This window comes from Mixophyes fleayi, chromosome 8, assembly GCF_038048845.1.
Source record: "Mixophyes fleayi isolate aMixFle1 chromosome 8, aMixFle1.hap1, whole genome shotgun sequence".
In the NCBI taxonomy this organism is placed as follows: Eukaryota; Metazoa; Chordata; class Amphibia; order Anura; family Limnodynastidae; genus Mixophyes; species Mixophyes fleayi.
This window is the reverse complement of record NC_134409.1, coordinates 71189788-71216091: the sequence shown is the minus strand read 5'-3', so window position 1 is coordinate 71216091 and position 26304 is coordinate 71189788. Positions and strand designations below refer to the sequence as shown.

Sequence of the window (26304 nt, the reverse complement as noted above, 5' to 3'; positions counted from 1 at the left end):
CAGTACACTCCAATTAATAATACCCAAGAAGTTACTTCACGTAGGGGTGGGCAGTCCAGACATTTTATCTAAAAAGTAGCAGTCTGCTTTTAAAGTCTTTTGAAAAATAACTCAGTCCAGCAATAGTTCACTCTCACTGTTTGTTTTTCCCCTTCATGTTCTATCACTGCACTGAGGGTCTTTTTTTCCCAAAAGTTGCATCTGTTGAAGCTCAGGTGTTAAAAGATTCATACCTTTTAGCAAACAAAAAATTACTACCCTGCTGGCTTTTATACCCCTTGCCACTTCAGTTCTTTTATTATATGCATCTTGTATGCAGGATCTTTTCCAGCTTGCACGGATAAGAACGGGTATTTTTATAGCTGCTTGGCCTTTTCTTTTTTCCCTTTCTCTAAGAAAAACAGTTGCTCTGTTTTCATCATTTCTTTTCGGCATAAGGAAGGTAGCACAATCTCCTGATTTATTCAAAACTAAGGCACTATATTTGGCAAGAATTCTTGTCCGCCAATATTTTTAGAAAAGGCTGCACCTGTCCATATCACCTGTAATTCATACACTCTCCACACCGATGTAATTGCTACAAGGAACACTATTTTCCATGTTTTCAGATTTTGTCCCTTAAAGGCTCAAACGATGCATCAGTCACTAAATTTAAGTCTCATGGTGCTAATAGCTATCTAAAAACAGGTCAGATTTCTTAGCTGTCTGAATACATCTCCCTATATATGTTATTGAGGCCACACTTCTACTGAACAGTGCTACTAGAGGTGCAATCTTTACCTTCAGGTTGCCATATGCCAGTCCTTTGTTTAATCTCCCTTGAAGGAACTTGGGGATAGCACGAGGAGGATTTTTTTTTTCCCGCTGACACATTAAGAGTTCACAATTTTGTGAAGGTGCTCCAGACCTTGCAATTCCAGTCTTGATGTGGAATGTTTCCTATCTTTCAACAGTGAAAATGACACTTTGTTGAACAGCAACTACTGAGGAAACTTTTTCAACCAGGCCATCGACCTCAAGAACCCTGGATTTGGGCGACATATCAGCGTTTGGGGGTGGGGCAGATCAAAAACATTGGTGGTCAGTGGACAGCAACAGGCAGCCAATCACTAGGCTGTCTGTTGCTGTATGGGGTCCCAGTGTACTATGCAGCAGACAGGAAGTCTCACATTATCACTTCCTGTCTGCCTGATGCGAGAAGACGCCGGCCAGAGAAGCTAAAGGTAAGTGAGCAGGGAGGGTGGGCTGCCTGCCTATTCTAAACTATAGGGAGGGAGGTGGGGGATGCTATACAAAACTATAGGGAGAAGGGGTGGAGGTTGCCTATACCAAACTATAGGGAGGAGGTCTTGCTATAATGTTTGCGAGGGAAGAGGGGTGTATGTTGCTATGTGTGAGGGAGTGTGTCTGGGGGGGGGGGTCTTAATATATTGTGTAATATGAGGGAAGGGAGGGGGGCTGTCTTAGTAGCACTTTGGTGGGAGGTAGGCTATTAATATAATAGTGAAATTTAGGTGGGGGCTAATTTAATGGGTGCTATTTTATTTGCGGGATTATGGTGGGGTCTATTAAATTAAAATGGGTTGACTGGACCTTTAATTTAATGCTTGGGTGGTTTGAGGATATTAATTGAATGTGGGGCTGAGTTTAGGGAGGAGATTACGTGTGAACCCCACCTACTTTTGCCCCACCTCCAGTTGAATTGGTCCCACCCCCATGAGGCCACTTTAAGTTCCCATTCCACCCCTGGGGTTGTGGGTAAGAATGCTCAGGCTTTGTTTTTGTTTTTTTAAAACAGAACCCCCCCTTGTCTCCAGTCACATTTCTGAGTGTCATTGCTCACAAAGAAACAGTAGGGGTGGCTGTATTGTTGTCAGTCTCCAAAGTCATAGCTCAGCACCATCGATATGGCAAACAGGACTAGTATCATCATAACTGGTGCCAGCAGCTATATCATCTACTAATGCCAATGCTCAAGAGCATAGTGCATTTACCAATGTATATGCTTGTTTTTTGGATTTCAGATTCCCTGATGTAAAGAGAAAAACACCTCACTAATAAAGGGATAGTTTACTGTAGAAAAGCAAAAATTGCCAACATGCCATTAACAAGCAGATCAGCATCAGCTAGATCCCCCACCTGCAATCTACACTGCCATCATCCTCACCCAATATTAATTCATCCCCGCTACAATCCACCATTACAGGAGTCTCTGTACTTTGATGTAATTGCCGCTAAAGGCCTTTCTCGTGGAATTTGTAGTTCAGTTTATGGCAGAGCTGTCACGATTTTTGGGCAATTTTTAGACCAAACGTCAAAATCATCTGCATCACGACTGGGTGTCTTGGGAATGGCAAGTTTTTTCCTAGCAACAGTTGCCAAAGAAACTGAAGGAAGGGACGTAGTCGTGTCATTTACCACTTAAGCCGTCAGCCTGCTGACCAAGAGCTCATTGCATCTCTTGAGATCTGGGTCAGTTGGAAAGAAAGAGAAGACATAGCTCTTAAACCTAGGATCAAGCACAGTTGCCAAAATGTAGTAGTCAGGATCCAAGAGTTAACAACATCTTGAAATCTGATCAAGCGAATAAAGTACTTGATCTACAAATCCGACAGTTTGCAGAATTGCTTTGTTTCATCTCCTCCTTCAAATTCTCTAGCTACTTTTCCAAAAGTCTAAATAGGGGAATCACTTGACTCAAGCTAGCAGTGTCTGAACTCACTTCAAATGTAACCACTTCAAGTGGTTTCAGCACTATGCACAACACAAAGTAAACAGGAACCTTGTCAGCGATCGGCGTAGGCGGCTACTTCCTAAAAATGTAGGAAATTTTCATCAAAATGAACTACAATTTCCACGAGGAAGACCTTTACCGCCAAATTCAAGCAAGGATGGATTAACATTGTGTGAGGATGATGTACACACTGATGAGGGCAAGGACATCATCTTGCCACTGTTCATTGACAGTACTGTTGGGCTTAAGGCAGCTAAGCTATTGGTACCTTGTTTTGTTGGGGCCCAAACAAACCAAACACTTCAGCCACAAAAGTGGGTGAACTTCGAACTGTAAATGTCCTTTTTAATACCAAACATAAGAGTGGGTGGGAGGGCCCAAGGGCAATTTCATCTTGCATCACTTTTCTTTTCTGCCACTGCTGTGTGGCAATGTTCATGGCACATGTAGGAAACTGCTGTGTGTTTGTGCCATTGCTCTGTCGCTTAGTATCCAGCCAGCTCGCTGCTGTCTTTGGCCAAAAGTGGCTAAAAATAATATTGCGACCTGTGAGGTGTTCAAAATTGACTGGTTATTGAGGTTAATAATAATGCAGGAACAAATAGAATAATAAAAAAAAAAATAATTTTAAAAAATGCTAAAAATCACATACAGAACCAAAACATGCGAGGGCGGTTTTGGCAAAACAAACACAAAGTTACTTGTAGAGGGTTGGACAGAGTGAAAGGCAATTTTTATTAAAATAGCTGTGATTTTACTGAACATATCTTGAGTTTATTTACAGATCAGTCTGCTGGAATTGTGTGCTGGTAAATTGGGTGTGAGTGTAGACAAGTAGTGGCTACTGGTTGAAATCTTATATTCGCAAACTAGTTAGGAGTAGACAGAAAACACGCTTTCTTACTTTAAAATCAAGTTTGTAGTCTGAAGGCAGTTGTGCAAGAGTCAGTATCAGTGACATCTGAACTATTTAGTGGCGAAAGAGCATGGAGCAGCACCCCCCCATTTACTAGTAAATGGCCAGAAAACAGGGTGTTCTGACTCCAAGCAGCACGACCCCCCAAAATGAAAATATTTTTCAAGAACCAAGTTGTATAAATTACAATTCTGACACTGTTCCACAAAAAGATTAAAGTAACATTCCCTCCTTCCCTTAACTCATTGGGCGGTCACCAGGTGTGGCTTCAAATTCAAGCAGCATTACTTCTCTTGTCCACCATGGATCAGTCTACAGATCAGGAGCATTCCAGTACCAGTAGTAGTAATACTTTGACCGCTATTAGTTTAAAAAAAAAAAAAAAAAAAGGAAGAGTGCTTGAAATCCAAACGGTCAATCTAAAAAACAAAAAACATCAGCTCTAGCTTTAAAGGAAAAGTTTCTGATGAATTTGGCGATTTATCCAAAAACATGCCACTGCTGGTGGTATTTGGAATGTTAGCTATTTGTAAGAAAGGGCTCAGACCATACCCAGCGTTTGCTAGTAGTCCTGCTACTGATGGTACATATACGGTCATGCATCTTCCGCAACTTCCCATGCACCACCTTCTTGCTCAGAGTGTAGATCTGTTCCCTCCAAAACAGCCACATCAATGCATGTAAAGAACACAAAGGATATCAACTTGGGCATTTAGAGACTCCAAAGAAATGTCTAAGGGCATCGATGAGTGCAATATGCGAGTCTGAAGTTTCAGATTCAACCACATTCCTAAATTTCTCAACCATTTGTAAATGTGAGGATGAGTAGTAATGATTAGGATTTAGAAATAGAGGATGCTACTTTGCAGCTTGCATATGTGCAAGGAGGAAGGAAGGAAGGAATTGCACGAAGGCAGACACCAAAGGTGGTAGGAAAGAACTTTGACCGTCTAGGCATCTCTTCCCAATTACATAAGTTTGCAGGGAGTTCATTTAAGTATTTTTTTCCCCAAATGGTGGAAAGTGGTGTATAGGAACAAGCAGCCCAGCATCAGCAGAACAGATCAACAGCTCATGTGATCATCAACAACCTCATTATTAATACGTAGTACAGCATCCATTTCAATCCGACTCCCTTTATGCAATCCATAATTCCCAAGAGGCATTCCTGCACACTACAGCTGCTGCTGGTGGCGATACTACTATACAGAAGGGGAGCAAGAAGAGTAAGCATTGTTCTAATCAATTGTCTGATGCAAGGATTGTCAATATGTAAAAAAAAAACCTCATGAATATCATAGTGAAATGGCTCATCCTGCTACTACCCTTTGTCAGGATTCCCCATTGCCACGAACGTAGTGAACATTGTTTATTATGATTGGGTTAATTGCAACACGTACCATACTTTGCACACACTATATTCTTGGTGATGCAGAATTTCATAGAAAAAAATAAATAAAAAAATGGAGGTGTCAGATGCAACTCATGTCCCAGTTAAATTTCTGTCCATTTTCAACATTCAACAGTCGCATGTAGTACATTTCAGCAGCCGCAAGAGAAAAATATCTTATGTATCTCTTTCCCTCTCCATCTTTCATCTGCTATGTCATCAACTAAAGCAAGAGATAGTAACAAGGTGGAATGTTGCAACTTAAATGCTTCAGTGACGCGAGGCAACAAGCCATCAAGAGCTTCACAAACTGAGACATGGGGGGGCAGCACGTTACCTTCGCCAGCACACTGGAGAATCCTGTTTTGTTCAAGCTACTCAAACCATTTGAAATCGTAACAAAATGCCAGTCTGAACTGAATCACACCGCTAATCAAACTATAGGAATGGCACCTGGAAAACCTAAAAGGAGGAGATGAAAATTTGTGATTTTGCCAAGTATCTTGGCCTTGTAGCTCAAGTGCTTTCTTCACTTTGCTAAAATATAGTGATTCAATTTAAAGATGCTGCAAAGGTCCTGGCAACCATGCTTGATCCGAGGTTTAAGTCATATACAATGTCTTTGCATCTGGGAAGATATGTCAGTTGGAAACAGCTCTTTGTGAGAAAGCTATTGGCTCAAGTCGCACATGACATGTCCCCTGCTTCAGCTTCTCCTTCAAATGCTACTTCTAAAAAGAAAAAAAAAAACTTTCCTTTTCCATGAGTCACACATCTCACCAATGTGAATGCTTTTAAGGCTGATCAGATGTCACAATAAGCCATTACCCAGAATATTGACATCTCTACCATGTCTCAATATGATTCACCACCTTGTATTGGTGGAGGACTACTTTAATGATAATGTACAAATTAGCATCTCAGACAGTCCCTTTGAATTTAGAGAGGGAAGAGAGACAATTTGGAGCCCCTTGTACAAACTAGATATGGTGTACTTAGCTGCCCACCCTCCAGTGTGTACTTGGAAAGAGTATTTAGCTCAGTGAGGAACATTGTAAGTAATTGGAGGAGACTACTTCCTAAAAATGTAGAATAACTGGTGTTCATCAAAATAACCTAGACATTGTATGAGGAATACCACTGTTGCCAACAATTACAAACAGAATCTGTAACTTTATATTCCAGTGGGAAAGAACCAATACTGTGTGTTGATCTTGACATCAGTGATGAGGAGGATTACATTGTCACTGTTGAGGAATATTACTAGTGGCCATTTGGCTAACCGTGGTCAGTTGTTAAAATCTATCTATTCTATTCTCCAGTTAAACAACAAACAACCCCAATGTTCTTCTGTGGGTCTCAAACAAATCAAGCACTTCAGCTAGAAACATGCTATTCCTTGAAACTGAAGTGCTTGGTTTGCGAATCTATGCATGTCATTTTTAACATACGAGTAGGAAGGCCCAAAGACAATTCCATCTTGCACTATTTTACATTATAGCCTTGGTCTATTATCTTGTGTAAAATAGTCTATAGATTGTGCTGCTATCTAATTAGCTTTGATTACAGCCCCTTTAGTTTCCATGATGCATACTGTACAACGTTAAAACAAAAGTGCGCCTAACCCAGAAGTTAAATGGTGAGAGAAAGTTCACAGAGGCAATATTTTTATTTTCCAAAATGACCATTCTCAGCCAGTACAGTGTTTCATAGGGATAGTAACATTTTGCACACAAAACTTGGTTGTTCAGAATTTGTTAAAATGAGAGGTTGGTGCAGATGCTATCTGTGGCCCATAAAATGTCTGGCCATTTTCAGCATTCAGCCACAGCATGTACAACATTGCAGCAGCTTCAATAAATTACCTACCATGCCACCAACTGAAGCAAGAGGTAGTATAGAGGTGGAACTCTACATCTTAAATGCTGCAGTCATTTTCTCAAACCATTTCAGTTGTGGTGTGGGCATACCCTGGAATATTTTATTTACTATAAAATTACCATCCAATCAACCAGTACTCTGTCTTTATGTTTTTGTTTTGTTTTTTTAAATATATTTTTATTCAATTTTTGTCAAATATAAAAGTTACAGCATATTCTATGATAATGCAACTCATAACAGTATTAACTTCAAGAGATTATAATACAAGTAGGGTATAGAACTCTGAACCACTACAGGAGGAGTGGTCCTCAAGAGTAATAACATATAGAAAGACGTGAATCAAAAGTACAATAGTTATGAGGTATCTGGACTACCATAAAGGGAAGACGGAGAGGGGGAGAGGCAGTATCAGAAGTTCAAAACAGAGGAGAAGGATAGTGGGGAAGGGGGAGGGAGGGTGTGTTAGTAGAGGGAAGAGCAGAGAAGAAGGAAGGGAAAACAGGTCCTATCGAGACTCAGCTCAAAAAATTACTGAAATAACTATATTTTCATTTTTTAAGAAGGGGAATCTGTAGCAGTGAAGTAATCTTGCCACCTATGCCAAGTGGAGAGAAATTTTTAAGGGCGATCATTAACTACACTAGTCATGTGCTCTAGGATATTATATATATATACACACACACATATATATATATATATATATATATATATATATATATATACACACACACATATATACATACACACATATATACATATATACACATACACACACCAAACACTCGGAAACAAATCCGAGAGCCCTTCTATTTCGGAATTAATTCAATTTCCTGGCTATTAAGCATCTGGCTGCAGTCAGAATATGACCCGGGAGTAACCACATTATTTTGTGGGTGTCAGGAGGTAGACGAGGGAGGAGAAAATAAGATAGATGGAATGGGGATCTTAGATTAGTTATTTTATAAATAAGGTCAGCTACCTCCTTCCAGAAGGGGATGATTTTTAGGCAGCTCCACCAGATATGGGACAGGGAGCCACGCTGGCCACAGTTGCGCCAGCAAAGGTCAGAGATTGCTTTCAAATTTGGATGGGACTAAATACCAATGGAATAAGAGTTTGTAAGAATTTTCTTTTATCTGTGTACAGATGGAGATTCGCAAAGCAGTTGCCAAATCCTCTATCTATTCCTCTGGGTCCAAAGTCTCAGCCATCTCCTTTTCCCAGCGGAGCTCATGAGCCTCCTTGTCAGGCAAATTGTGACTCATTAGTAGAGACTAGAAAGTGGATATTAAGCCTTTCGACAACGTTTTATTTTTACACAAGGTTTCTAGGGGGGAGGAATTGTGAGGAACACGAGTGTCTATTAAGGTGGCGAAAATGTGTCGAATTTGTAGGTATTGATAAAACATGGAGGTCGAGAGGTGAAAGCGCTCACGGAGATCAGCAAAGGTCGGGAAAAATCCCATTGGGACTATATTGGAAAGAAACAAAATATTCTGTTTTGTCCATTGGGAAAAAGATTTTGGATTGACACCTGGAGGGAAAGAGGGGTTATGCCACAGTGGGAACATCTGCTTGGGATTAGCCAACAGTTTGAAAGTGCGGGTGCAATATTTCCATATTTCTAAAGAGAAGCAAACTGTTGGGGGGATAGCAAGCAAAGGGGGAAGATCTTTAGGGTCTAGCCAGAATAAGATGCTGGGGGATAGTATCTAAAGGAGGTACGCCTCTGTGTCAACCCAATGCCTGGTCTGAGGAAGAGAATGAGAGAGGACCGCTTGGGTAAGATGAGACAAGTAGTATTTGTAGAGACAGGGAAGACCCAGGCCACCGTTTCAAGCATGACAAAAGAGAACTTTGAGACGAACTCTCGGACGGACCATACAAATTGTGAGATGCTTGCCTGCAGATCTTTGAGAAAAAGTGATGGGACACGTACAGGTGGGGTCTGGAAGAGATAAAGAATCCTTGGCAGATTATTCATCTTAATTGAGGCCACACCACCAATCCAAGAAATATACTTCAGGGACCAGGATTTGAGATCTCGCTTCAGGGCGTCTACCAGTGGGGGGAAATTGGCAGCAAAAAGACGATCGTAGGTTTTGGCGAGATTGACACCTAAGTATTTAATGTGATGTGGTTACCGGTGAAACTTGAAGGTGTCCTGTAAATGCGTTTGAGTGTTCAAGGGGGGATTAAGGGCAAGGACTTCAATCTTGTCGGAGTTGATTTTAAAGTTCGAAAGGAGAACATACTCGTTAATTTCTGCTAAAACAGATGGGACAGAGACATGAGGGTTTGTAAGGGTGAGAAGGACGTCGTCTGCGTACAAGGCTAGTTTAGCCGACCTAAAACCTGTGGATATACCAGAGATATTAGGGTTGAGGCGAATTCTGGAGGCAAAAGGTTCCATCATTAAGGCAAAGAGGACTGGAGAGAGGGGGCAACCCTGTCTGGTGCCATTTCGAATTGGGAAAGCCGCTGAAGCACATCCATTGGCCAGAACCGTTGCTGAGGGGTTGAAATAGAGGGAGGCAATTCCATTAAGAAAGGGGCCTTGTGTGTTCGCTGTTGTGAGGACCTCACGCATGAAGGGCCAGGAGACCTAGTCAAAGGCTTTTTCAGCGTCAAGCACCAGACCCGGAGTTTTAAGCCTATTTGAAGCATGGATCAAGTTGATGATTTTCCTAGTATTATCGGCTACTTGGCGATTGGGAATGAACACCACCTGGTCAGGGTGGACCAAGGAAGGGATCACATCGGCAAAACGATTTGCTAAAATCTTTGTACAAGTTATCGTCCAATATCATTACTAAACTTTTCACTAAGACTAGGATCTTTTCCCTCCTTTAGGATGACCACTATGCTAGCCCTGGTGGTGGTGCTGTCAAACTTTCAACCCTTGAGGATCGAGTTAGATTTAGAAGCATGGGTGAGAGGACAGGGAGCAACTTTTTGTAATATATGGACGTGAGACCGTCCGGGCCCGGGGCGGACGCATTTCTCTGAGATTTTACTGTACATTTCAATTCGTCAGCAGATATATCCCGACTAAGTGAAGATTGCGACTCACTAAGCGCGGGGAGACAACACGTATTTAAGAATGTTTTGATTCGAAGTCTGAGGTCTTTAGGGGGGGGGGGGGGGGGGTTCATCAGACTGCAGATCATACAATTTGGAGTATAATTCCTGCAAATGGTTAGCTATCTTCTGTTGGTCAAATAGCTTACTGGCGGAGGCATCTTGAATATGAATAATTCTGTTGCGGGTACATTTGGCACGTAAACTACGAGCCAAAAGAGCATCCGCTTTGTTTCCTTTCTCGTTGAATCTTTGGCGGAGCCATTTCAGCGCGTTGGCCGCTTTTGTAGACAGAAGTTGTTGTAATTGAGCTTTTACACCTTTTACAGCTAGGATTCTGAGATAAATTTTGAGTTTTAGGTAACGTTGATGCTTCTTGGTGAGAGAAACCAACTCAGATTTGAGATCCTGGATGCGTGCTATATGGATTTTTTTCTGTCGTTTTAAATGTGTCATTTACTTTATTAAATTAAATTCACAAACTGTCAGCAACTATTTTTGTAGGGCTTGCATCTTATTAAACGGCCATGTATTTGTGCCGTTGCTCCATCACTAATTTTAGCTAGCCAGCTCACTGCAGTATTGATCAAAATTTGTATAAATCTTGACCGTCCCAAAGATTATAAAATTACATTTTTTCCCTATTTTTCATGAAATCCAGAATTTACCCAAAATCAAAGCACAAAGATGGTTTTAGAACAAACACACAGCGGTCTGTCCACATCTCAAGTTATGATTACTTGTCTGTTTACAGGGAAATACCTGATTTTTCCAGGATATCATCATCTATTTATATAGCACCACTAGTTCCGCAGCGCTATACAGATAACTCATTCACATCAATCCCTGCCCCATTGGAGCTTATAGTCTAAATCTCCTAATTTATACACACACAGACCGAGAGATACAAAGGACAATTTAATAGCAGCAAATTAACCCACCGGTATGTTTTTGGAGTGTGGGAGGAAACCAGAGTACCCCGGAGGAAACCCACCCAAACACAGGGAGAACATAAACTACACACAGATAAGGCCATGGTCGGGAATTCAACTCATGTCTTTTGTGAACCATTGTTGCAAGTGCTGCCTAGGTACTTTTTACAATTTTATTAACTGTTTGTTAACCACACTCCTCTGCCTTTTTTTTGCCTTAACTGTAGTACCTGCCATCTTAATTTCTGTTTCTTCTTGAGTCAGGTGTGCCTCACTCAATAACTTCTAGGATTGACCTTATGGACCATCTTGAATTTTTTCACATATATACATATTAGTGGAGTTCTCACAAATCTAGAAGAGTGTAAAAACCTCCAATCATCTGTGGAAGGAGCTGCTGCTGCTCAAGTGCCACACAGTTTTCAAATAACTACCTGCCACTCAGAAAACCCTTTGACAAACCTGCAAGAAGTTTGCCCAGTATGTGATAGACTTCTGTTGTAGCTTTTTCCTTCATGTCAACTGATCTAAGATAAACATAAAACATACTACTCAGAAAAATATCTATGCTAGATAAAAGACTATCCTGGGCTTACCCTGCCCTTGACTGTGGCCATGTCTTCCTTCTTTCACCTCTCTGCTGACTAACAGCCACACACACAGCCATTGTTGCCGCTTAATCCTCCAGCATTGTGCAGAAATGACACCCAGGTTCGTTCACTGTCACTCCAGCACAGAATCACCCCATATGACTTTGCGACACATGTGACATCACACAATCTTACCCAGAATGCAATTGGACACTGTACATTAGTATAGCCATCGGAGAGTGCTCGTTTTAGAGGCACCTCTCCTCTTTGGCCATTCCCTCCAATTCTTCGCCGCTTGTACTCCATAAGGTAAAGCCACCAGGGACTTTAGGAGTTGGCTGAGCTAGTCATCCATCTTCCTGGCAGCAGCACTGCCATGGGTAAGCCCTCCTACCGCCAAAATAAAAAGCCTAATTGCTTGCACTTTAGACAAAGGACAGGAAAATAAAAGAAAGGCAGGTAAGCAATGTAAAGCAATGAGGAAGGCAAGTCGGATGCTTGGTCGCATAGGAAGAGGATTCAGTAGCAGAAAGAAAAAAGTAATGGTGCCACTGTATAGGTCATTAGTACAGCCTCATCTTGAATACTGTGTTTAGTTCTGGAGGCCATATCTCCAGAAGGATAGAAATACCTTAGAGACTGTACAACGAAGGGCAACTAAAATGGTGCATGACCTACCTCACAAAACTTACCCGGAAAGACTAAAATATCTTAATATGTATAGTTTGGAGCAGAGAAGGGAAAGGGGGGACATGATAGAAACTTCAAATATATCAAGGGTTTTAACAAGGTACAGGAGGGAAGCATTCTTCAAAGGAAGAGAAATACTAGAACACAAGGACATGCACAGAAAATGAAAGGAAGTAGGTTCAGAGGAAATTTGAGAAAAAAAAAACTTCACAGAAGGGTAGTGCATAAGTGGAATAGTCTCCAATCAGAGGTGGTAGAAATCAATACAGTAGAGCAGTTTAAGCATGCTGGGATAGACATAACAATAGCCTTAAGAATAAAAGGATCAAATAGTGTTTAAGGTTACCATCGGTTAATAAAATAGGCTAGATGGGCTAAGTGGTTTTATCTACTGTCAAATTCTATGTTTCTATGTTTAATGAATGGCCCACATATTTTCAAGGTCCGTCTTCCTGTCCCGACTCTGGAGAAGAGGAAATTAACTCATTGATGTGTTGCCATGGAGAAGGAAGAGGTACTGCATATTCATTACTTGGATAGTGTCCCTGTGCAACAGCAGGCCTCACTTAATCAGTGACCAAATCCAGGGATAGTAGTTTATGAGTGACTGGTTACTTCATAATAGAGGACCCAAACAATCTTTACTTGTCTCTTAAAAGGCATCAGGATCCAGCTCTGAGACATAATCATAGCCATGTTGCCACCCTGGAGTTGGGTTTGACTAGTATAATGTTTACATGGTGCCCCCTAATCAAAGTTACCATACTCCCCAGCCTAGTTTAAGCTAGACATCTTTTTAAAAGGATAGGTTTGGAAAAATATAGGGTACACACCCTGCAAAGTGCAAGCGTCCCCAGAACTGAAAAGCTCAGTTGCCCGTTCAAGCCAGCACGATACCAGTGGTGGCTAGGAAAACAAAAAGGAACTAAGCGTCAAATACCTAAGTGGCAATTACAAACTTTCCATGATCTTTATTGCATGGACAACAAGGTCAAGGCACTCTGGTTATTTCAAGAGCTACCAAGTAATGGTCAGCCTGGTATGTCCATCATGGTTTAAGGGGACTTACAAAATTGGATCCCCCCCTCCTCAGTAGGAACCCCCATGCTACTTTGTGTTGGGCTAATTGTTTTTTGTACTTTTATAGCAAGCTCCTATACACAGAACCCCATGCCCATTACACATTAGCCCATAAACTAGTGCAAAGGCAAATAACTGGTTTGCATCCACCCCCCACCCCCACTGACAGTTTACAAAAGCCCATTAAAACTCAATCTATACTAAATACAAGTAAATCGCTTGTCTAACTGCAAATTCCATGGGTTTAAAGGGTTTAGCAAATCTGTTAAAAAGTCAGCAAAACATTTTCTTGTTAATCACAGATAAAGACAATCAAAAAATTTCAATCAATATCAACGAAATACTGAAATAGGCCAAGTGTGCTATGAAGATCATGGAAATCATAGGCAATATCCAATAACAACAATAATTGAATTTAAAGGGGCGCTTTACCCCTTATACATAAGTTTACATAGTAAAACACTAGACATCTGAATTAACCATTTAGCTAAAACAGTGACAATGTATATAATGTTTTGCTATTTAGATGCAAACTAAAAATACTTCGTACTCAAATTTTAGAATTTGATATGGAAAAACTTGTGGTTTAAAAGCAAATCTAATTTCTCTGCTTAGTTATTGCAGTGTAAGAGCTTACAGAAAACTGAACTGAAACCACCAAAGCTCAAACAGCAGCTGTCATTTCCTCCTTATAAAAAATTGTCAACTCAAACTTTTTAAAAGGAGATTTATTAGACCAGCGGTTCCCAAAGTGTGTGCCGCGGCGCTGTCACAGGGGTGCCGCGGGCAAGCCAAGAAAAAAAAAACCCAAAAAAAAACCGGGAGATGGGAGATTGCTCGGTCCCAGGCGCGGCGCGGATTGGTACGTTTTTTCCCTTTGGCTGGCCGCAGCAGAGAGGGTGGCATTAGAAGGGGCAGCGGTGTGGAGATGGAGGGCACAGTGTGAGTTAGCTGTCAATTATTCTTTTGACAGAAATAGAATTGAAAACAAAAAAATATATAAAAATATTTTTTTCCTTGGATGTGCAATATTTTTGCATACAGCTAAATAAGTATTCCTGTCCTGACCTAAATACTTATTACGGTTTTTTTGACCCAACTACTTCTAAAAAAGGACTGCTCGGTAATTATTTTGGAGTGGTGCCTTGAAAAAAATTATGGAGACTAAGGGTGCCGCGAACTGCAAAAGTTTGGGAACCATTGCATTAGACAATCAAGAGTAGTTCACACTCAAATGAGAGCACATACTAGAAAGTATTCGCTACGCTTGTCTGATGAATCTTCAGCTCTCACATTAAACCTTTTTTTTGCATTAGCATACCTTTAACAGCCACCAAATCACTGACTCAAAATAAACAAATCAATTTATTTAAAAACAGTGCTTTATTATCATTGACGAGGAAGGGGGAGAGGCTACCCACGCCATACCACAAACTCTCCCCTTGCTTAAAGTTTATAAAAGCCAGCACATATGATCAATAATTTATACATAATGAACAGCATTACAAAAAGATAAACTCCCATCCCTACCTCCCCCCAAAGAAAAATGAAAATTCTATTATATTTGAGCTATTACAACCCAACCAGGTAGGTATATAACAACTGATGAATACTGTGTAAATATTACCTATATAATGATACTTACATGTAGGGTTGTGTATAGAGTACCCTTTACAAAAGATGAGAATAATAGGTTTCCTATTTTCATGCTCATTTTGCAGGACAGAGTCAAAATATGTGTTTCAGGAGTGAGAGAGATGTATATATGGCAGACCGGGCTCCAGTTTAAATTTGCACCCACTTGATGCTGGTGCAAAGAGTCGAGTCATAGGTTAAGCAGCTATGGACAGGAATTACACCACCACCACGTCAAACTGATTGACTGTTCTAGCATTACTGCATGTCAGTTCTGGGATTGACAATGGAGAGAGAAATTTAAACTGAACCTACCAAGCAGAGCACTAGGTTATAGAAAATAGTAAAAAAAAAAAAAAAAAAAAAAAAGACCCTTATAATGGTGTCACTCTCTGGCTTACATTAGTATTTTAAAATAAGTAAAAAAAAACTTTATTAAAAATAGTTCAACTTCCACATAAGCAAAATATTAACAATAAGGAAAGAAGATTGTGAAAAAGAAAGTAGTGAATTAAAATATTATGAATTCCACGATATGGCGAGATTCTGTTTGTAGGTTGGGCACAACATCTTATTAAACATATCGGAATTGCAGTCTCATATTGTTTAGTAAAATACATTAGACAAAAGGAAGGCTCTCTTTATTGAGACAACATAGCATATTACATTATTGTTGCGCTCTCAATTGTTTCATTCACACTGTTGTGAAAATGCAGTTCTACAATGTTATTAAAATCTTTATTGGTAGAATAATTGCAGTGAAATAATTGGTCAGTGATTCTAATAATTTAGATCTCTGACTCTCACTACTAAACAAAATACTAGACCGATCGTCACAATGTTTAGCTTGGGTAAGGGTGCCTGCTGCTCTCTGTTAATATAGTTTTTGCTACCATGCGTAGTCACTAGTGTTATAAAAATGAAAAACAGATACCAGCTAAACGAAAGTGACATTTGTCACAATTTAACAAGATTGTTAAAAATGCAAAGCACTAGATACTGCTACCAATAAAGATCTTGTTTAATAACATTTTAGAACTGAAAATTCACAAGAGTGTGAATGAATAACATAAGCGACAGCTCAGCAGTAATGTAATGATACACTATGGTAGATGTTTCTAACGAGTGCCTTTCCAGTTAATTAGAACAAATGCAGCCTTTACATCAGAATCAAATCTGATTCTGAAGTTGAATTACATCATACTATATACTGTCTCAACAATCCAATCGTTAATAATGAGAACTTAGATTTTTTTTTGACATGTATATCTTTTATTATTTTTAATAAGTCACTGAATATTATGCAGCAGTTCAACTATTATTCATTAAGTGAGAAAATATTTAACTATTTTAAAATACTAAATGTAAACTATAGAGGGACTTTTTTCTCTTGTCTTTTATATACCCTTGGGGAGCACCTTCTGTGAAACCCACTAAGATATTTATGGAATATCACAACAGATATGAACTGAGCAGACATGTTCACAATTGATATACAGTATACTATGCTCTGTGTGGATGTTCACTAGCTTTTCTTTCAAAGAGTTCTAGGTTATCTAAAGAAGGAAGCAAAGAGGGCAAGTGTTCCTATGAATAATAAACCCAATCAATAAATGCAATCAAATATGTCACCCATGTATAGCAAAAACGTCCTTAGAACCCACGTTGGCTGAAACCAAGGTCTGCCCCCCAGTAAATAATGCTAATTTCCCTGCAAAACCAGCGTACTGTAAAGATGTTCACAGCTCTTAATCACAATGCTATGAAACAGCCTTCATAGAGATCTTTTATAGCTCTATGGATGGATCGATCACTCCAGCACTGAGAGCCACAGTGCAAGTCTCTATGCTTCACGTAACAGAAAAGTCACTGAGTGGTAAATCTAATTAAGAGGCCCAGCAACAGTGGAGTTATCGTTTTAAAAGTTAAAATAAAAGGATGCTGAAGAGACTTCCTTTTGCAGTACCAAGTAAAGCATTTTGCTCTGCAATATTTAATTTATTACACTTGACTAAATGTTTAAATGTTAGACTTTAAAAATGCACACAAAAAAAAATAAAAAAATAGATATGGATGAAAGCAAATATATAAAATACTCCCCAAATGGACCATATAAAGTAAAAATAATAAAATAAAAATCAGGTGTTGCTAATTACTTGGATGTGGTACAAATTCAACATTTTGCCAATAAAATTGTGTACATACTGATTGTATTAAGTATATGTGTAATGTAAAATATATATACACATATATACATACACACACACACACACACACACACACACACCTGCTTAAAATTATTTACTCACTGCCCGATGCAAACAAACAAAAGCACCAAAGAAAACCAGACACCAAGTGACCAAAAAAAACCCCACACGCTTAAAAATCTGCCTCATGCTCACAAGATTAGACAGACCAGTATAATACTTTAGGAACACTAACAACTAATGTGTGTAGAAGTCAATACTGCAATATCACAATTTTGATTGTATTTAGATTTTGGTTTTCAAGACCATGCTCTTTGTTAAGCTACTCTCCGTACACAGCTTTAAGTCACAGGCTGAATTCTCTTTAAACCAGTAGTTATCAAGACTCACACAAGTGATAAAACATAGTAATCAAACTACTGAACAGGAGAAGCATTAAACTAATACGAATTTAATGCATTTACAAAAAAACAGTCATCTTTAATTTGAAAAACTTATTTAAAATTGTATCTTGACATTTCACTTAACATGAGACAGCTTTGGCAAATCTTTGGCACTTAAGCTGTTGCTGATCAATATTTAGGATGCTGAAACTAACCAGTATCTGTCTACATTGTAGACTCTACAATCAGTACCGTTTTCTTCTGTTGATGCTTAAAATTGCAACTAGATGCCAATGTCACTATAACCCTCACTGAAATTAGTATAAAAATAAAATACAAAAGACAGCGATAATACAATGGAGAATTGATTGGTGAATGTACTGGCAGAGATTACAAACTTTTTCTAGAGATTGTGAAAAAGACATTGCATCAATGACTTCACAGGAAAGACCAGAGGCAATTAATTCAATGTTTAATGCCTAATCCATATTTCTAACACTGTATGTTTTAAGAAGGTGAACATAGATGGTTTGTCCTTTTGCACACCTGAGAAAATAAGTTGTAATAAAGAAACAAACCTGTGTGTATTGGAAAGGAACTGGGATAAAGTTTGTTAATTATATTTAAACTTTAAATGATCGCTACTATACCATACTATTATTTATACATAAACCTTCTGGATGCACCCACACCTCTGCTAATTGCCTTCATATATTTACATACAAAAGACCTTCGAAATTGTAAAAATACCATAGGAAGCTTTAAGATGTCAGTGCAATGTAATAGAAACAGAACAATACAAACAACCAAAACTTTCAATAAGTTTAAAAACAAACTGGTATAGATTTATATTCTGTATATATTTCTATGTAGGCCTGACTTGTGCTTTCCTATTTATGAATTCTACTACTATTGTTTTTGGTAAGGATATGAGCAAAGACAAAAACTCACTTGGTGCCTTATGCATCTGGGCATTTTCCCCTGCATCTTTTATTCTTTTTATCCTCTTAAAAAGAACACATTTTTATGTCCCGATTTAAAATACACAAACGCCAGTTTTGTCTGTCAAAAAACAAAACAAAAAAACCCAAACATACATTGAGCTTGCGGGGGACAAACAAATATGCATTTCCAATGTGTTTTAATATGCAGTGTTTATGTAGAAAGTAAAAACACATGAAAAAAAGGTCTCCTTTATATATTTAAAAACACCCAATAAAAACAGTACTTTTTTATCCTCAAGAAAATAGTTTCTGAAAAATATGCATGTTATGGTTAAAATGCTCTTGTACACATACCATTTTGGCCCATTCTTTAACTAGATCATCAAGTGTTTCTGGACTACAATTACTGCTTTTGCCAACAGAATCACACAGTTGCTCAGTTGGTTGACTTTTCTATTTTTAAACTACTCTGATACTTAACTTGTGCTGATATACAATACAGGATATATAAATGACTATACATTTACATAAATCTTTCACTGTCAGAACTGCAAGGCACTGGAAAACCTTTTTTGCAATCAACCAAATAGTGCTTTACGTCTTTGAATGCATCACAAAAGCAGTCTATCTTAAATACCCAATTTAATTTTCTATGGAATCACTGCAAGTGTAAAATATATAAACTTTTTCAGAACGGAAACCAACACAGATACTTCTCTAAGCTCTCTTGCATGCCTGAAATAAACAGAGATCCCAAATTATAAAACGCAGAGAGACATGTCCCTTACCATAGATGAAGCTTAAACAATTAATGGGGGGAATTCTTTAAAGGTAGAAGAAACAACGGAAACAATATGGAACAAAATGGTACTTCTAAAACTGTGGTAAAGGAATTTCAATTTTACCTCCAGTTTAGAACTGTAAAGAGGTGGTATTTATTTAGATTTTTTAATAGAATATTAAAGTTAATTTACAAATATCTTAAGGGACAATTTACATTTGTCTTCCACTATTACATAATTCCCCACAGAAATATTTTTTTAAAAAAGATGTCAATTATGAAAGCTGCAAATTAACAATGTAGAATAGATATATTCTTGTTTGGAATAATGTACTTTTCAATAACTGATCATGGTGCAAAATCATGCAAGATGCCATTATACAGCATATTACCAAAAGCTTGTAACTTGTTTGCTCAAAAATTTGCCTAGGTTTTACTTCTATTTTTTAAAAAAAACCTATATTGTTATGGTTACATTAGACAATATGATAGACATTTAAATGGGAATGAATTTCCCATTTCAAAAAGCTAAACCAGATGGATAGTGTCACTAAGAAATGGTAGTTGCATTGAGCACTCATTTTACAGTAGAACATGCCTTGCACATATTTCCTACTTTGTATTAGAGTGGAGCTGCAAACTAGTGAGGTCTACAAAACATCTGTATAAAATGTTTAATATTAAAGATTATGTGGGCAAAGATTTTAGTGCGCACAAACAGTGTAAACAGTTCTACATGTGTGTTAGAACATATATGTGTATTGTATGTATTGCATAGCCTATACAAAGCATGCAAACACCTAAGAGTAGACAGTACCTGCACATCAGAAAGCATTTGCAATAAAAAAAAAAAAAAACAAGTACACCACAAACCACACAAAGTGTGCTTGGCTATTAAAAGCAGCATAGTTGAATATCATTTATCCAGCAACACAATAGAGGCACACATAGCCAAGCTACATAACCTTAAGTTATGTATGGTTGTTATTAAGAGCTAAGCTATAAAGCAATTTGCAAACTACAAGATGAAGCACTATAAATGTGATTGTACATGTAGAGATCATTTAAAAACCTGCACTAATTTTTTAAAATATTATGAAGTCTATATGAAACCTTGATGTACGATAAGATTGCTGCTAAGTGACCAGAATGAGAAAAAAAAAATACACAAGAAAAACTCTTTAAAGGGTTAAAAGTCCAATGTGGGAGAATTCTAGATTTAATATAAGATTTTTACACTTATATTGATTTGGAAATATAAAATATTTATTTTAGTTATTTTATAGACTTTTTATTTTAAAAACATTAGTGATTAAAGTAGTTTTAAGAGACAGGGCATGTGACTTAGCTCTGTGAACACCAAATTGAATGTTAATATATAGTTTAGTTACAACAATCCCTATTGTGGCAGTAAAGTCATAATTAAAATTTATCGATGTTTCCAGTAGATATCAGGCACTTTTTACTTAAACCCAAAAAATGTTTCAACCAGCATGGAAAGCTCAATAATCTCTCAAATACAAAGCAAAACACATTAGATACAATTAAAAGTATAAATAAACTGATTACACAGAGTTTCTTAGAGGTGGAAGAAAAGTTTCAGACCATGAAATATTTTAATTTACATTTTATATCCGAACAGATTCTCTTCATCAGTGAACTATAAACATTAGTATCAATTTGGAATATTTTATTGTTGGTTTACTTTTAGTTAGTTGCTGCAGCTGCAGACAGGTATGAAACTGACGATCACTACTAGCTCATTGACTTTTAGTAAGACAATTAAGGAAAACCACAAAGTGACAATAATCCAAATTTTGTATGTATATATTTATACTGTGTGTATACCAGTAGTAGAGAAATTATATATATATATATGCTAGGGTAAAACTTAAATCATGCTTGGAACATTCATAACTGCAGAATTCTAGTAAAAAAACAAATTTGACATCAAGCTTACTGGAAGTACTAGCCAATGGACCAGACACTGCATCAAGTTTGGCCCAAAAACAAGTGCAGTGCCTTATAATCTGATATATACATTTCAAAAAAATTTTTGGAAGCTCTAAGATGACCACAGGCCTATGCACACAGTTGCAGGTTTAATAAAATCCAGAGTGGCCAAATTGCAAGGTGCCTGACTGCAAGAATTCAATCAATTTGGTCACCGTTGTGTGCCGCCAAATTGGTAAGTGATGCTGTTGCTTACTCTCACACAGGCTGCTTCTGCTGCTGTGCTTGCTGCCAGTTGGAATCAAATGTCATTGGAAAATGGGCTAAGGTTCATTACAGATCATTATCGATTGTGTGTGGACAAAATCTTGTAAACAAGTTTGCATTTTTACGTGTTGGGACTGTGGCTGTTCACACCAGCTTTTTCTCCATCAGGCTCAGTAACTAGTCTAATTTCGCACTGCTCAAATTTTGTTAGTTTTAGCTCTAAACAGCCCACCATAAATAAGATTGAAAAAGTTGTTACCAAGCGAGATGTAGCTACTGCAAGGCAATTTCATAAAAGTTAATGCCAGAAAACGTAATTTAATATTTTAATATTAGACTATATATCAAAAAGTAAATACATTTTCACGATGGTGTCCATTTAAACATAAATTTTATGATTTTCAATTTTGTATTATCAAGATTACTTTTCTATTTCATGGAAAACAAAGCTTGAATTTGTGTGCGCTGTAATATTTCCAGTCTCTGAAACAGTCAACTATGAAACATCAGTTACTCTGAAGACAATTCATGGCAGAAATAATCCTAATTCATTATTATATTATGGAGGATGCCAGTGTCTATCCAATTAGGTTTGTAAGACATTTAAAATGTGGAAAAAAAAAAAAAAAAAAGTGAAGTTACACTCTGAAGGCTACAGAGATAATTTTTGGCCTTTCATAATCTTATACGGTTAGATTTTGCTCTAAGGCTTTAGGTCCCTAAAAAGTAAGGATCTGTAAATCTTAAAAACATGGTTTAATTTAATGTAATATTGTACTACATGAAACAACTATACATTTTAAGGTATATGACAAACTTTAATGACAGTTTCCCTTTAATTATTAAGTGGACTGAACCTTCAGAGTAGAGAATAAAATATAGCAATAAAAACAAATGACAGAATGATTTTGAGCAAACTGCCCATTTTTGTTAAAGTTTAAACTTCATAAGTTAAACATAAAACAAAATTACTAAGAATCATATTTGGTAGCACTTTTAAATTGCCACACATCACTGGCGGTTTAGTGCTCCAAACCACCTCATTTACTATAGGGTGGTTTGAGGCAGGTAAATTAAAGGACTTTTTTTTTTTTTTTTAAATAGACATGCTTCCGATTGGCTTGATAGCTTGGACATGCGGTTTGAGCTATGTTGCCATTCAGAACATAAGATGATGCATCATTGACTTAATTATGGGGGTAATCACTGATTAAAGGGTAAGATTAAATGTATTTTATTACTATAACTTATAAGATTATATATAACTTATGGGACAAAATGTATTTTTGGTTATATTAAGGGGGCAATATTGTATTATATGATGGGGGCACTATAGTGCCACATGTGTGCCCTATTAGCAATCATAGTATTTCCTAGTTAACATATTCCTATTTTCCCATAATACAATAATATTGCCCCCTTGATAATGAAAAATATCTGTCCTAATTTAATTTGTTTCTCCTATATATTGATTGACCCCATAATTTATATGTAAAAAGGTGCCTACTCTTATGTTGTGAATAGCTCAAGCAGCATGAAGTTTGAGCAATTTTGCCTCTCACAACCACCTCTTCTTTTGGGTGTTTTGTTGGAGGTTATACCAGTGGTTTGTCAAACAGCAGCTTAGTAAATCTGGCTGTTTGTATTTTTATCATGTTAAAAATTGGGATGGCGATTTGTTCCTGTCTCATCCACTTACATGGCGATTGGGCCTTTAGTAAATTCAGCAGTTTTAAAACCGCTGGGGAAAAACGCTAAAAACTGGAGGCTTCATCAAACCACCCTTTAATAAATTTCGCTCCTGTGGCCAGGTGATTCACCCGATTTTGCATACCCCTCTACCTGATCAGGAAAGTCTACCCCTGTAGGAGCGTCACGAGACATAGTAGACAGAGACCCGAGGACCAGCTCAATTGGGTGAAATGCTGCAACACAGCTAATACTACTTATCCAACTCAACACAAAAACTGAAGTTACTGTATTGAGTAGAGGGTTATCCTTTAAAGGTATAGCAAAAGTTATTGAAAATCAGAACAAGTGACTATGGGGAGGTGAATTAAGATTTAGAAAATTTTTGGATAGAGGTGCTATGTATTTACAGTATGATACACCAGATTATATTGGAACAACAATACCAACAAGTTAACCAGCTGCACTGTACATGAGGATTTTACCCCCCAAAAAAATGTCTTAAAAGTAGGTTCAATTTTATATTAGGCATCAATTTTAATAAAAACAATTTAGTCAAAAGTACTGGTCCTGTGACAAAATTTGTGCTCATGAGGGAATCACGATTAAATAGTCTATCAGCAAAAAAGACCAAGTTGAGAAATGCTTTACGGAATATACAAAGCTTTGTAGCAGTTAAAACAGACATGAAATAGCACAGGGATGCAGAATAAGATTACTTCACACATTTGTAATGTCTGTGCTTTTGTAGGACTCTACTATCTATAATAAATATAACTGTATAAAATTAAAATTATATGGCAGAATGCCTTGTCAACGGTTCTGAGTGAACTCAAGTCATTCCTAAAGCTTAATTTCCATTAGAATGTTTAGTAAGTTTGCTCTTGTAACATAATAGAAAAAAAAAAAAAAAGTTCATACTTCATCAAATGTCCAAGGAGGCTGCACATATTTATAGATAAGCACATGTACTGTAAAAGATGATGCCTGCGACACCAACTGTTGGTATTTCCAGCACACTGAATACAAGCAGCTTTTAAAATCTGAATTTAGTTTAATAACTATGTATGTAAATTACCCTCTCCTATGACAGCCGGTTTACAATACATTGTGCAACGGGGAAAAAAAAACCCACATAATAAACTTAATTATGTCATGTTGACTAATATGCAGAAGGCTCTTATTTTTGTACCAGGAAACTTGGACACTAGTGACATATGAAGTTTTCTCAGTGTCTAAATGCCAACGCATGCTTCCATTCAGCTGCTAAATTCAACAAAACCTTGAACTAACCAAGCCCCACTAATTTGTTTAGTTTAGTACTATTAGAATTTGAATTATGGGTAAATAAGCAATCCAAAGATTTCTTGTGGCAACAACTAGCACTGCCCTGAGAAAATTGACACATGGGAGCCCTAATTATGATTGCAATACAGTGTGTAATGGAAAATTCAGATACCAAGTAACTGCACCCATGTCCCACATTCTGAAGACTAAATACAATACAGGGCATAATGGTATGACACTGGCTTCATTGCAATGTGATACTACATAATTACCCCGAAGTAGCAAATTATAATTTACATCACAATTTATATCACTTATAGGAAGACAATGACAATCCACTTTTGTGGAAAGTTTAAAATTTTACCTGACTAATCAATAGCTGCAATATTGTCCAGAGGAACAGGATACTCCCTCCTAGAATAATTCCTCATATTCCCTTTTACAGGGATGTACTTGCTATATTAATCCCTTAAATTTCAAGGATTTAGAACTTTCGCACTATAAGTTAATGGAGATTACAGCTCCTCAAAGTACAAAACAATGTTGCTGTTGCCCTCTGGCTTTGAAGGAGTTAAGCAACTTACACAGTAAATAGCCCAATATCAACACTAAAGGTGATTTTGTATGTGCGGTTGAATGTCCGACTAAAATATACAATGCCATATATGGTTCAGCTTATTACTGTGCTAGCTGCCGTTCTGAGGTTGGGTCCTATCTACAGGACGGATATTGTGACCAGCACGAAAGACCATTCCATTACTCTAGCCACTGTTCCAAAGCAAACAGTACAATGTAAGTTTAAAACAGAATAATAAGGACACAAAAAAAAATAATTATATATATATATATATATATATATATATATATATATATATATATATATATATACACACACACACATATATATATATATACATATATATACATATATATACATATACATATATATATATATATATATACACACTAAAAACTGCATCCGTGGCCTTCAACCTTCTCCAGTTCAAAATCTTCTCCAGTAGAAGGAAACTCATTGCTCTCCCAGATATGCAACAGGTGGGGGATATGTCATGGAATCCCAAAGCAATATAGGTAGTAAAATAGGTCAATTCCATATGGCTACATTTTGGACTCATGCTAATATTTTCTTGTTTCAGAAATTTTCTGAAGCTTCTATTAATCTTTTTTTTTTTCTTTTTTAAAACCATCCTTCATTACCAGAGGCTTCTAGTTTAAAGAGGTTGTAAATAAAAATACTGAGCTTACTCCATCATCTTCTCTTTAACTTCCATCATTTTCAGTTACCCAATTTTCTTCTTCCAAGTTAAGAAACAATATAAAAAAGCTCACAGCACATAGTTATGTAAATATATATACACGCACTTTTTACCACAGTTTTAAAATAAAAAATAAACACAATCTTTGGGGGGGGAGGAAACCCAAAAAAAACAAACAAAAAAAACAAAAAACACACACCCCTTTAACAAAACCTAAATGCAGAAATAAAAATTGCAGAGTTGAAAAGAAAGCTGAGGTATAGAAAAAAAATGTCCTTTTTTATTTGTTCTGTATATATTTCAGTTGTATCCATCCATCTTGCGCTGCCAGAAAATTCCTGGAGGAGTTTTTCTTTCTTTTTAAGTATTGCAAAAGCCGGGCCTCGCAAACTTTGATAGTGTAGGGAAAGGGAAACAGGCAAATGGGGAGAAGGGCAGTTTTGTCCAGGTTTAAAAGGGAACAATAGGCTTACGTCACTTCAGTACGGTGCAAATCGGCTGTAACCGCCTCTGTATAAACTCGCCTGGAAAGGGAACAGGTGTGTTAATTTTACAGTTTCAGCCACATGCACAATAAAAACATTAAA

The 26304-nt window shown here is 37.4% G+C and overlaps 1 protein-coding gene across 12 annotated transcripts in view; it reads right to left on the bottom strand.

Annotated features, from left to right (window-relative positions):
* Positions 1 to 26304, bottom strand: part of RBFOX2 (RNA binding fox-1 homolog 2) — a 159089-nt gene that overhangs the window by 6059 nt on the left and 126726 nt on the right. For 6 of the 12 annotated variants that reach the window (XM_075182703.1, XM_075182702.1, XM_075182708.1 and 3 more), the window contains one exon: positions 25584 to 26241. The exons of the other annotated variants lie outside the window; for them this stretch is intronic. In XM_075182703.1, coding sequence (XP_075038804.1) covers positions 26197 to 26241 — 45 coding nt within the window. In that variant the 3' untranslated portion in view covers positions 25584 to 26196. Of the gene's footprint in view, positions 1 to 25583; positions 26242 to 26304 lie in introns of those variants that run through there. 12 annotated transcript variants of the gene reach the window in all.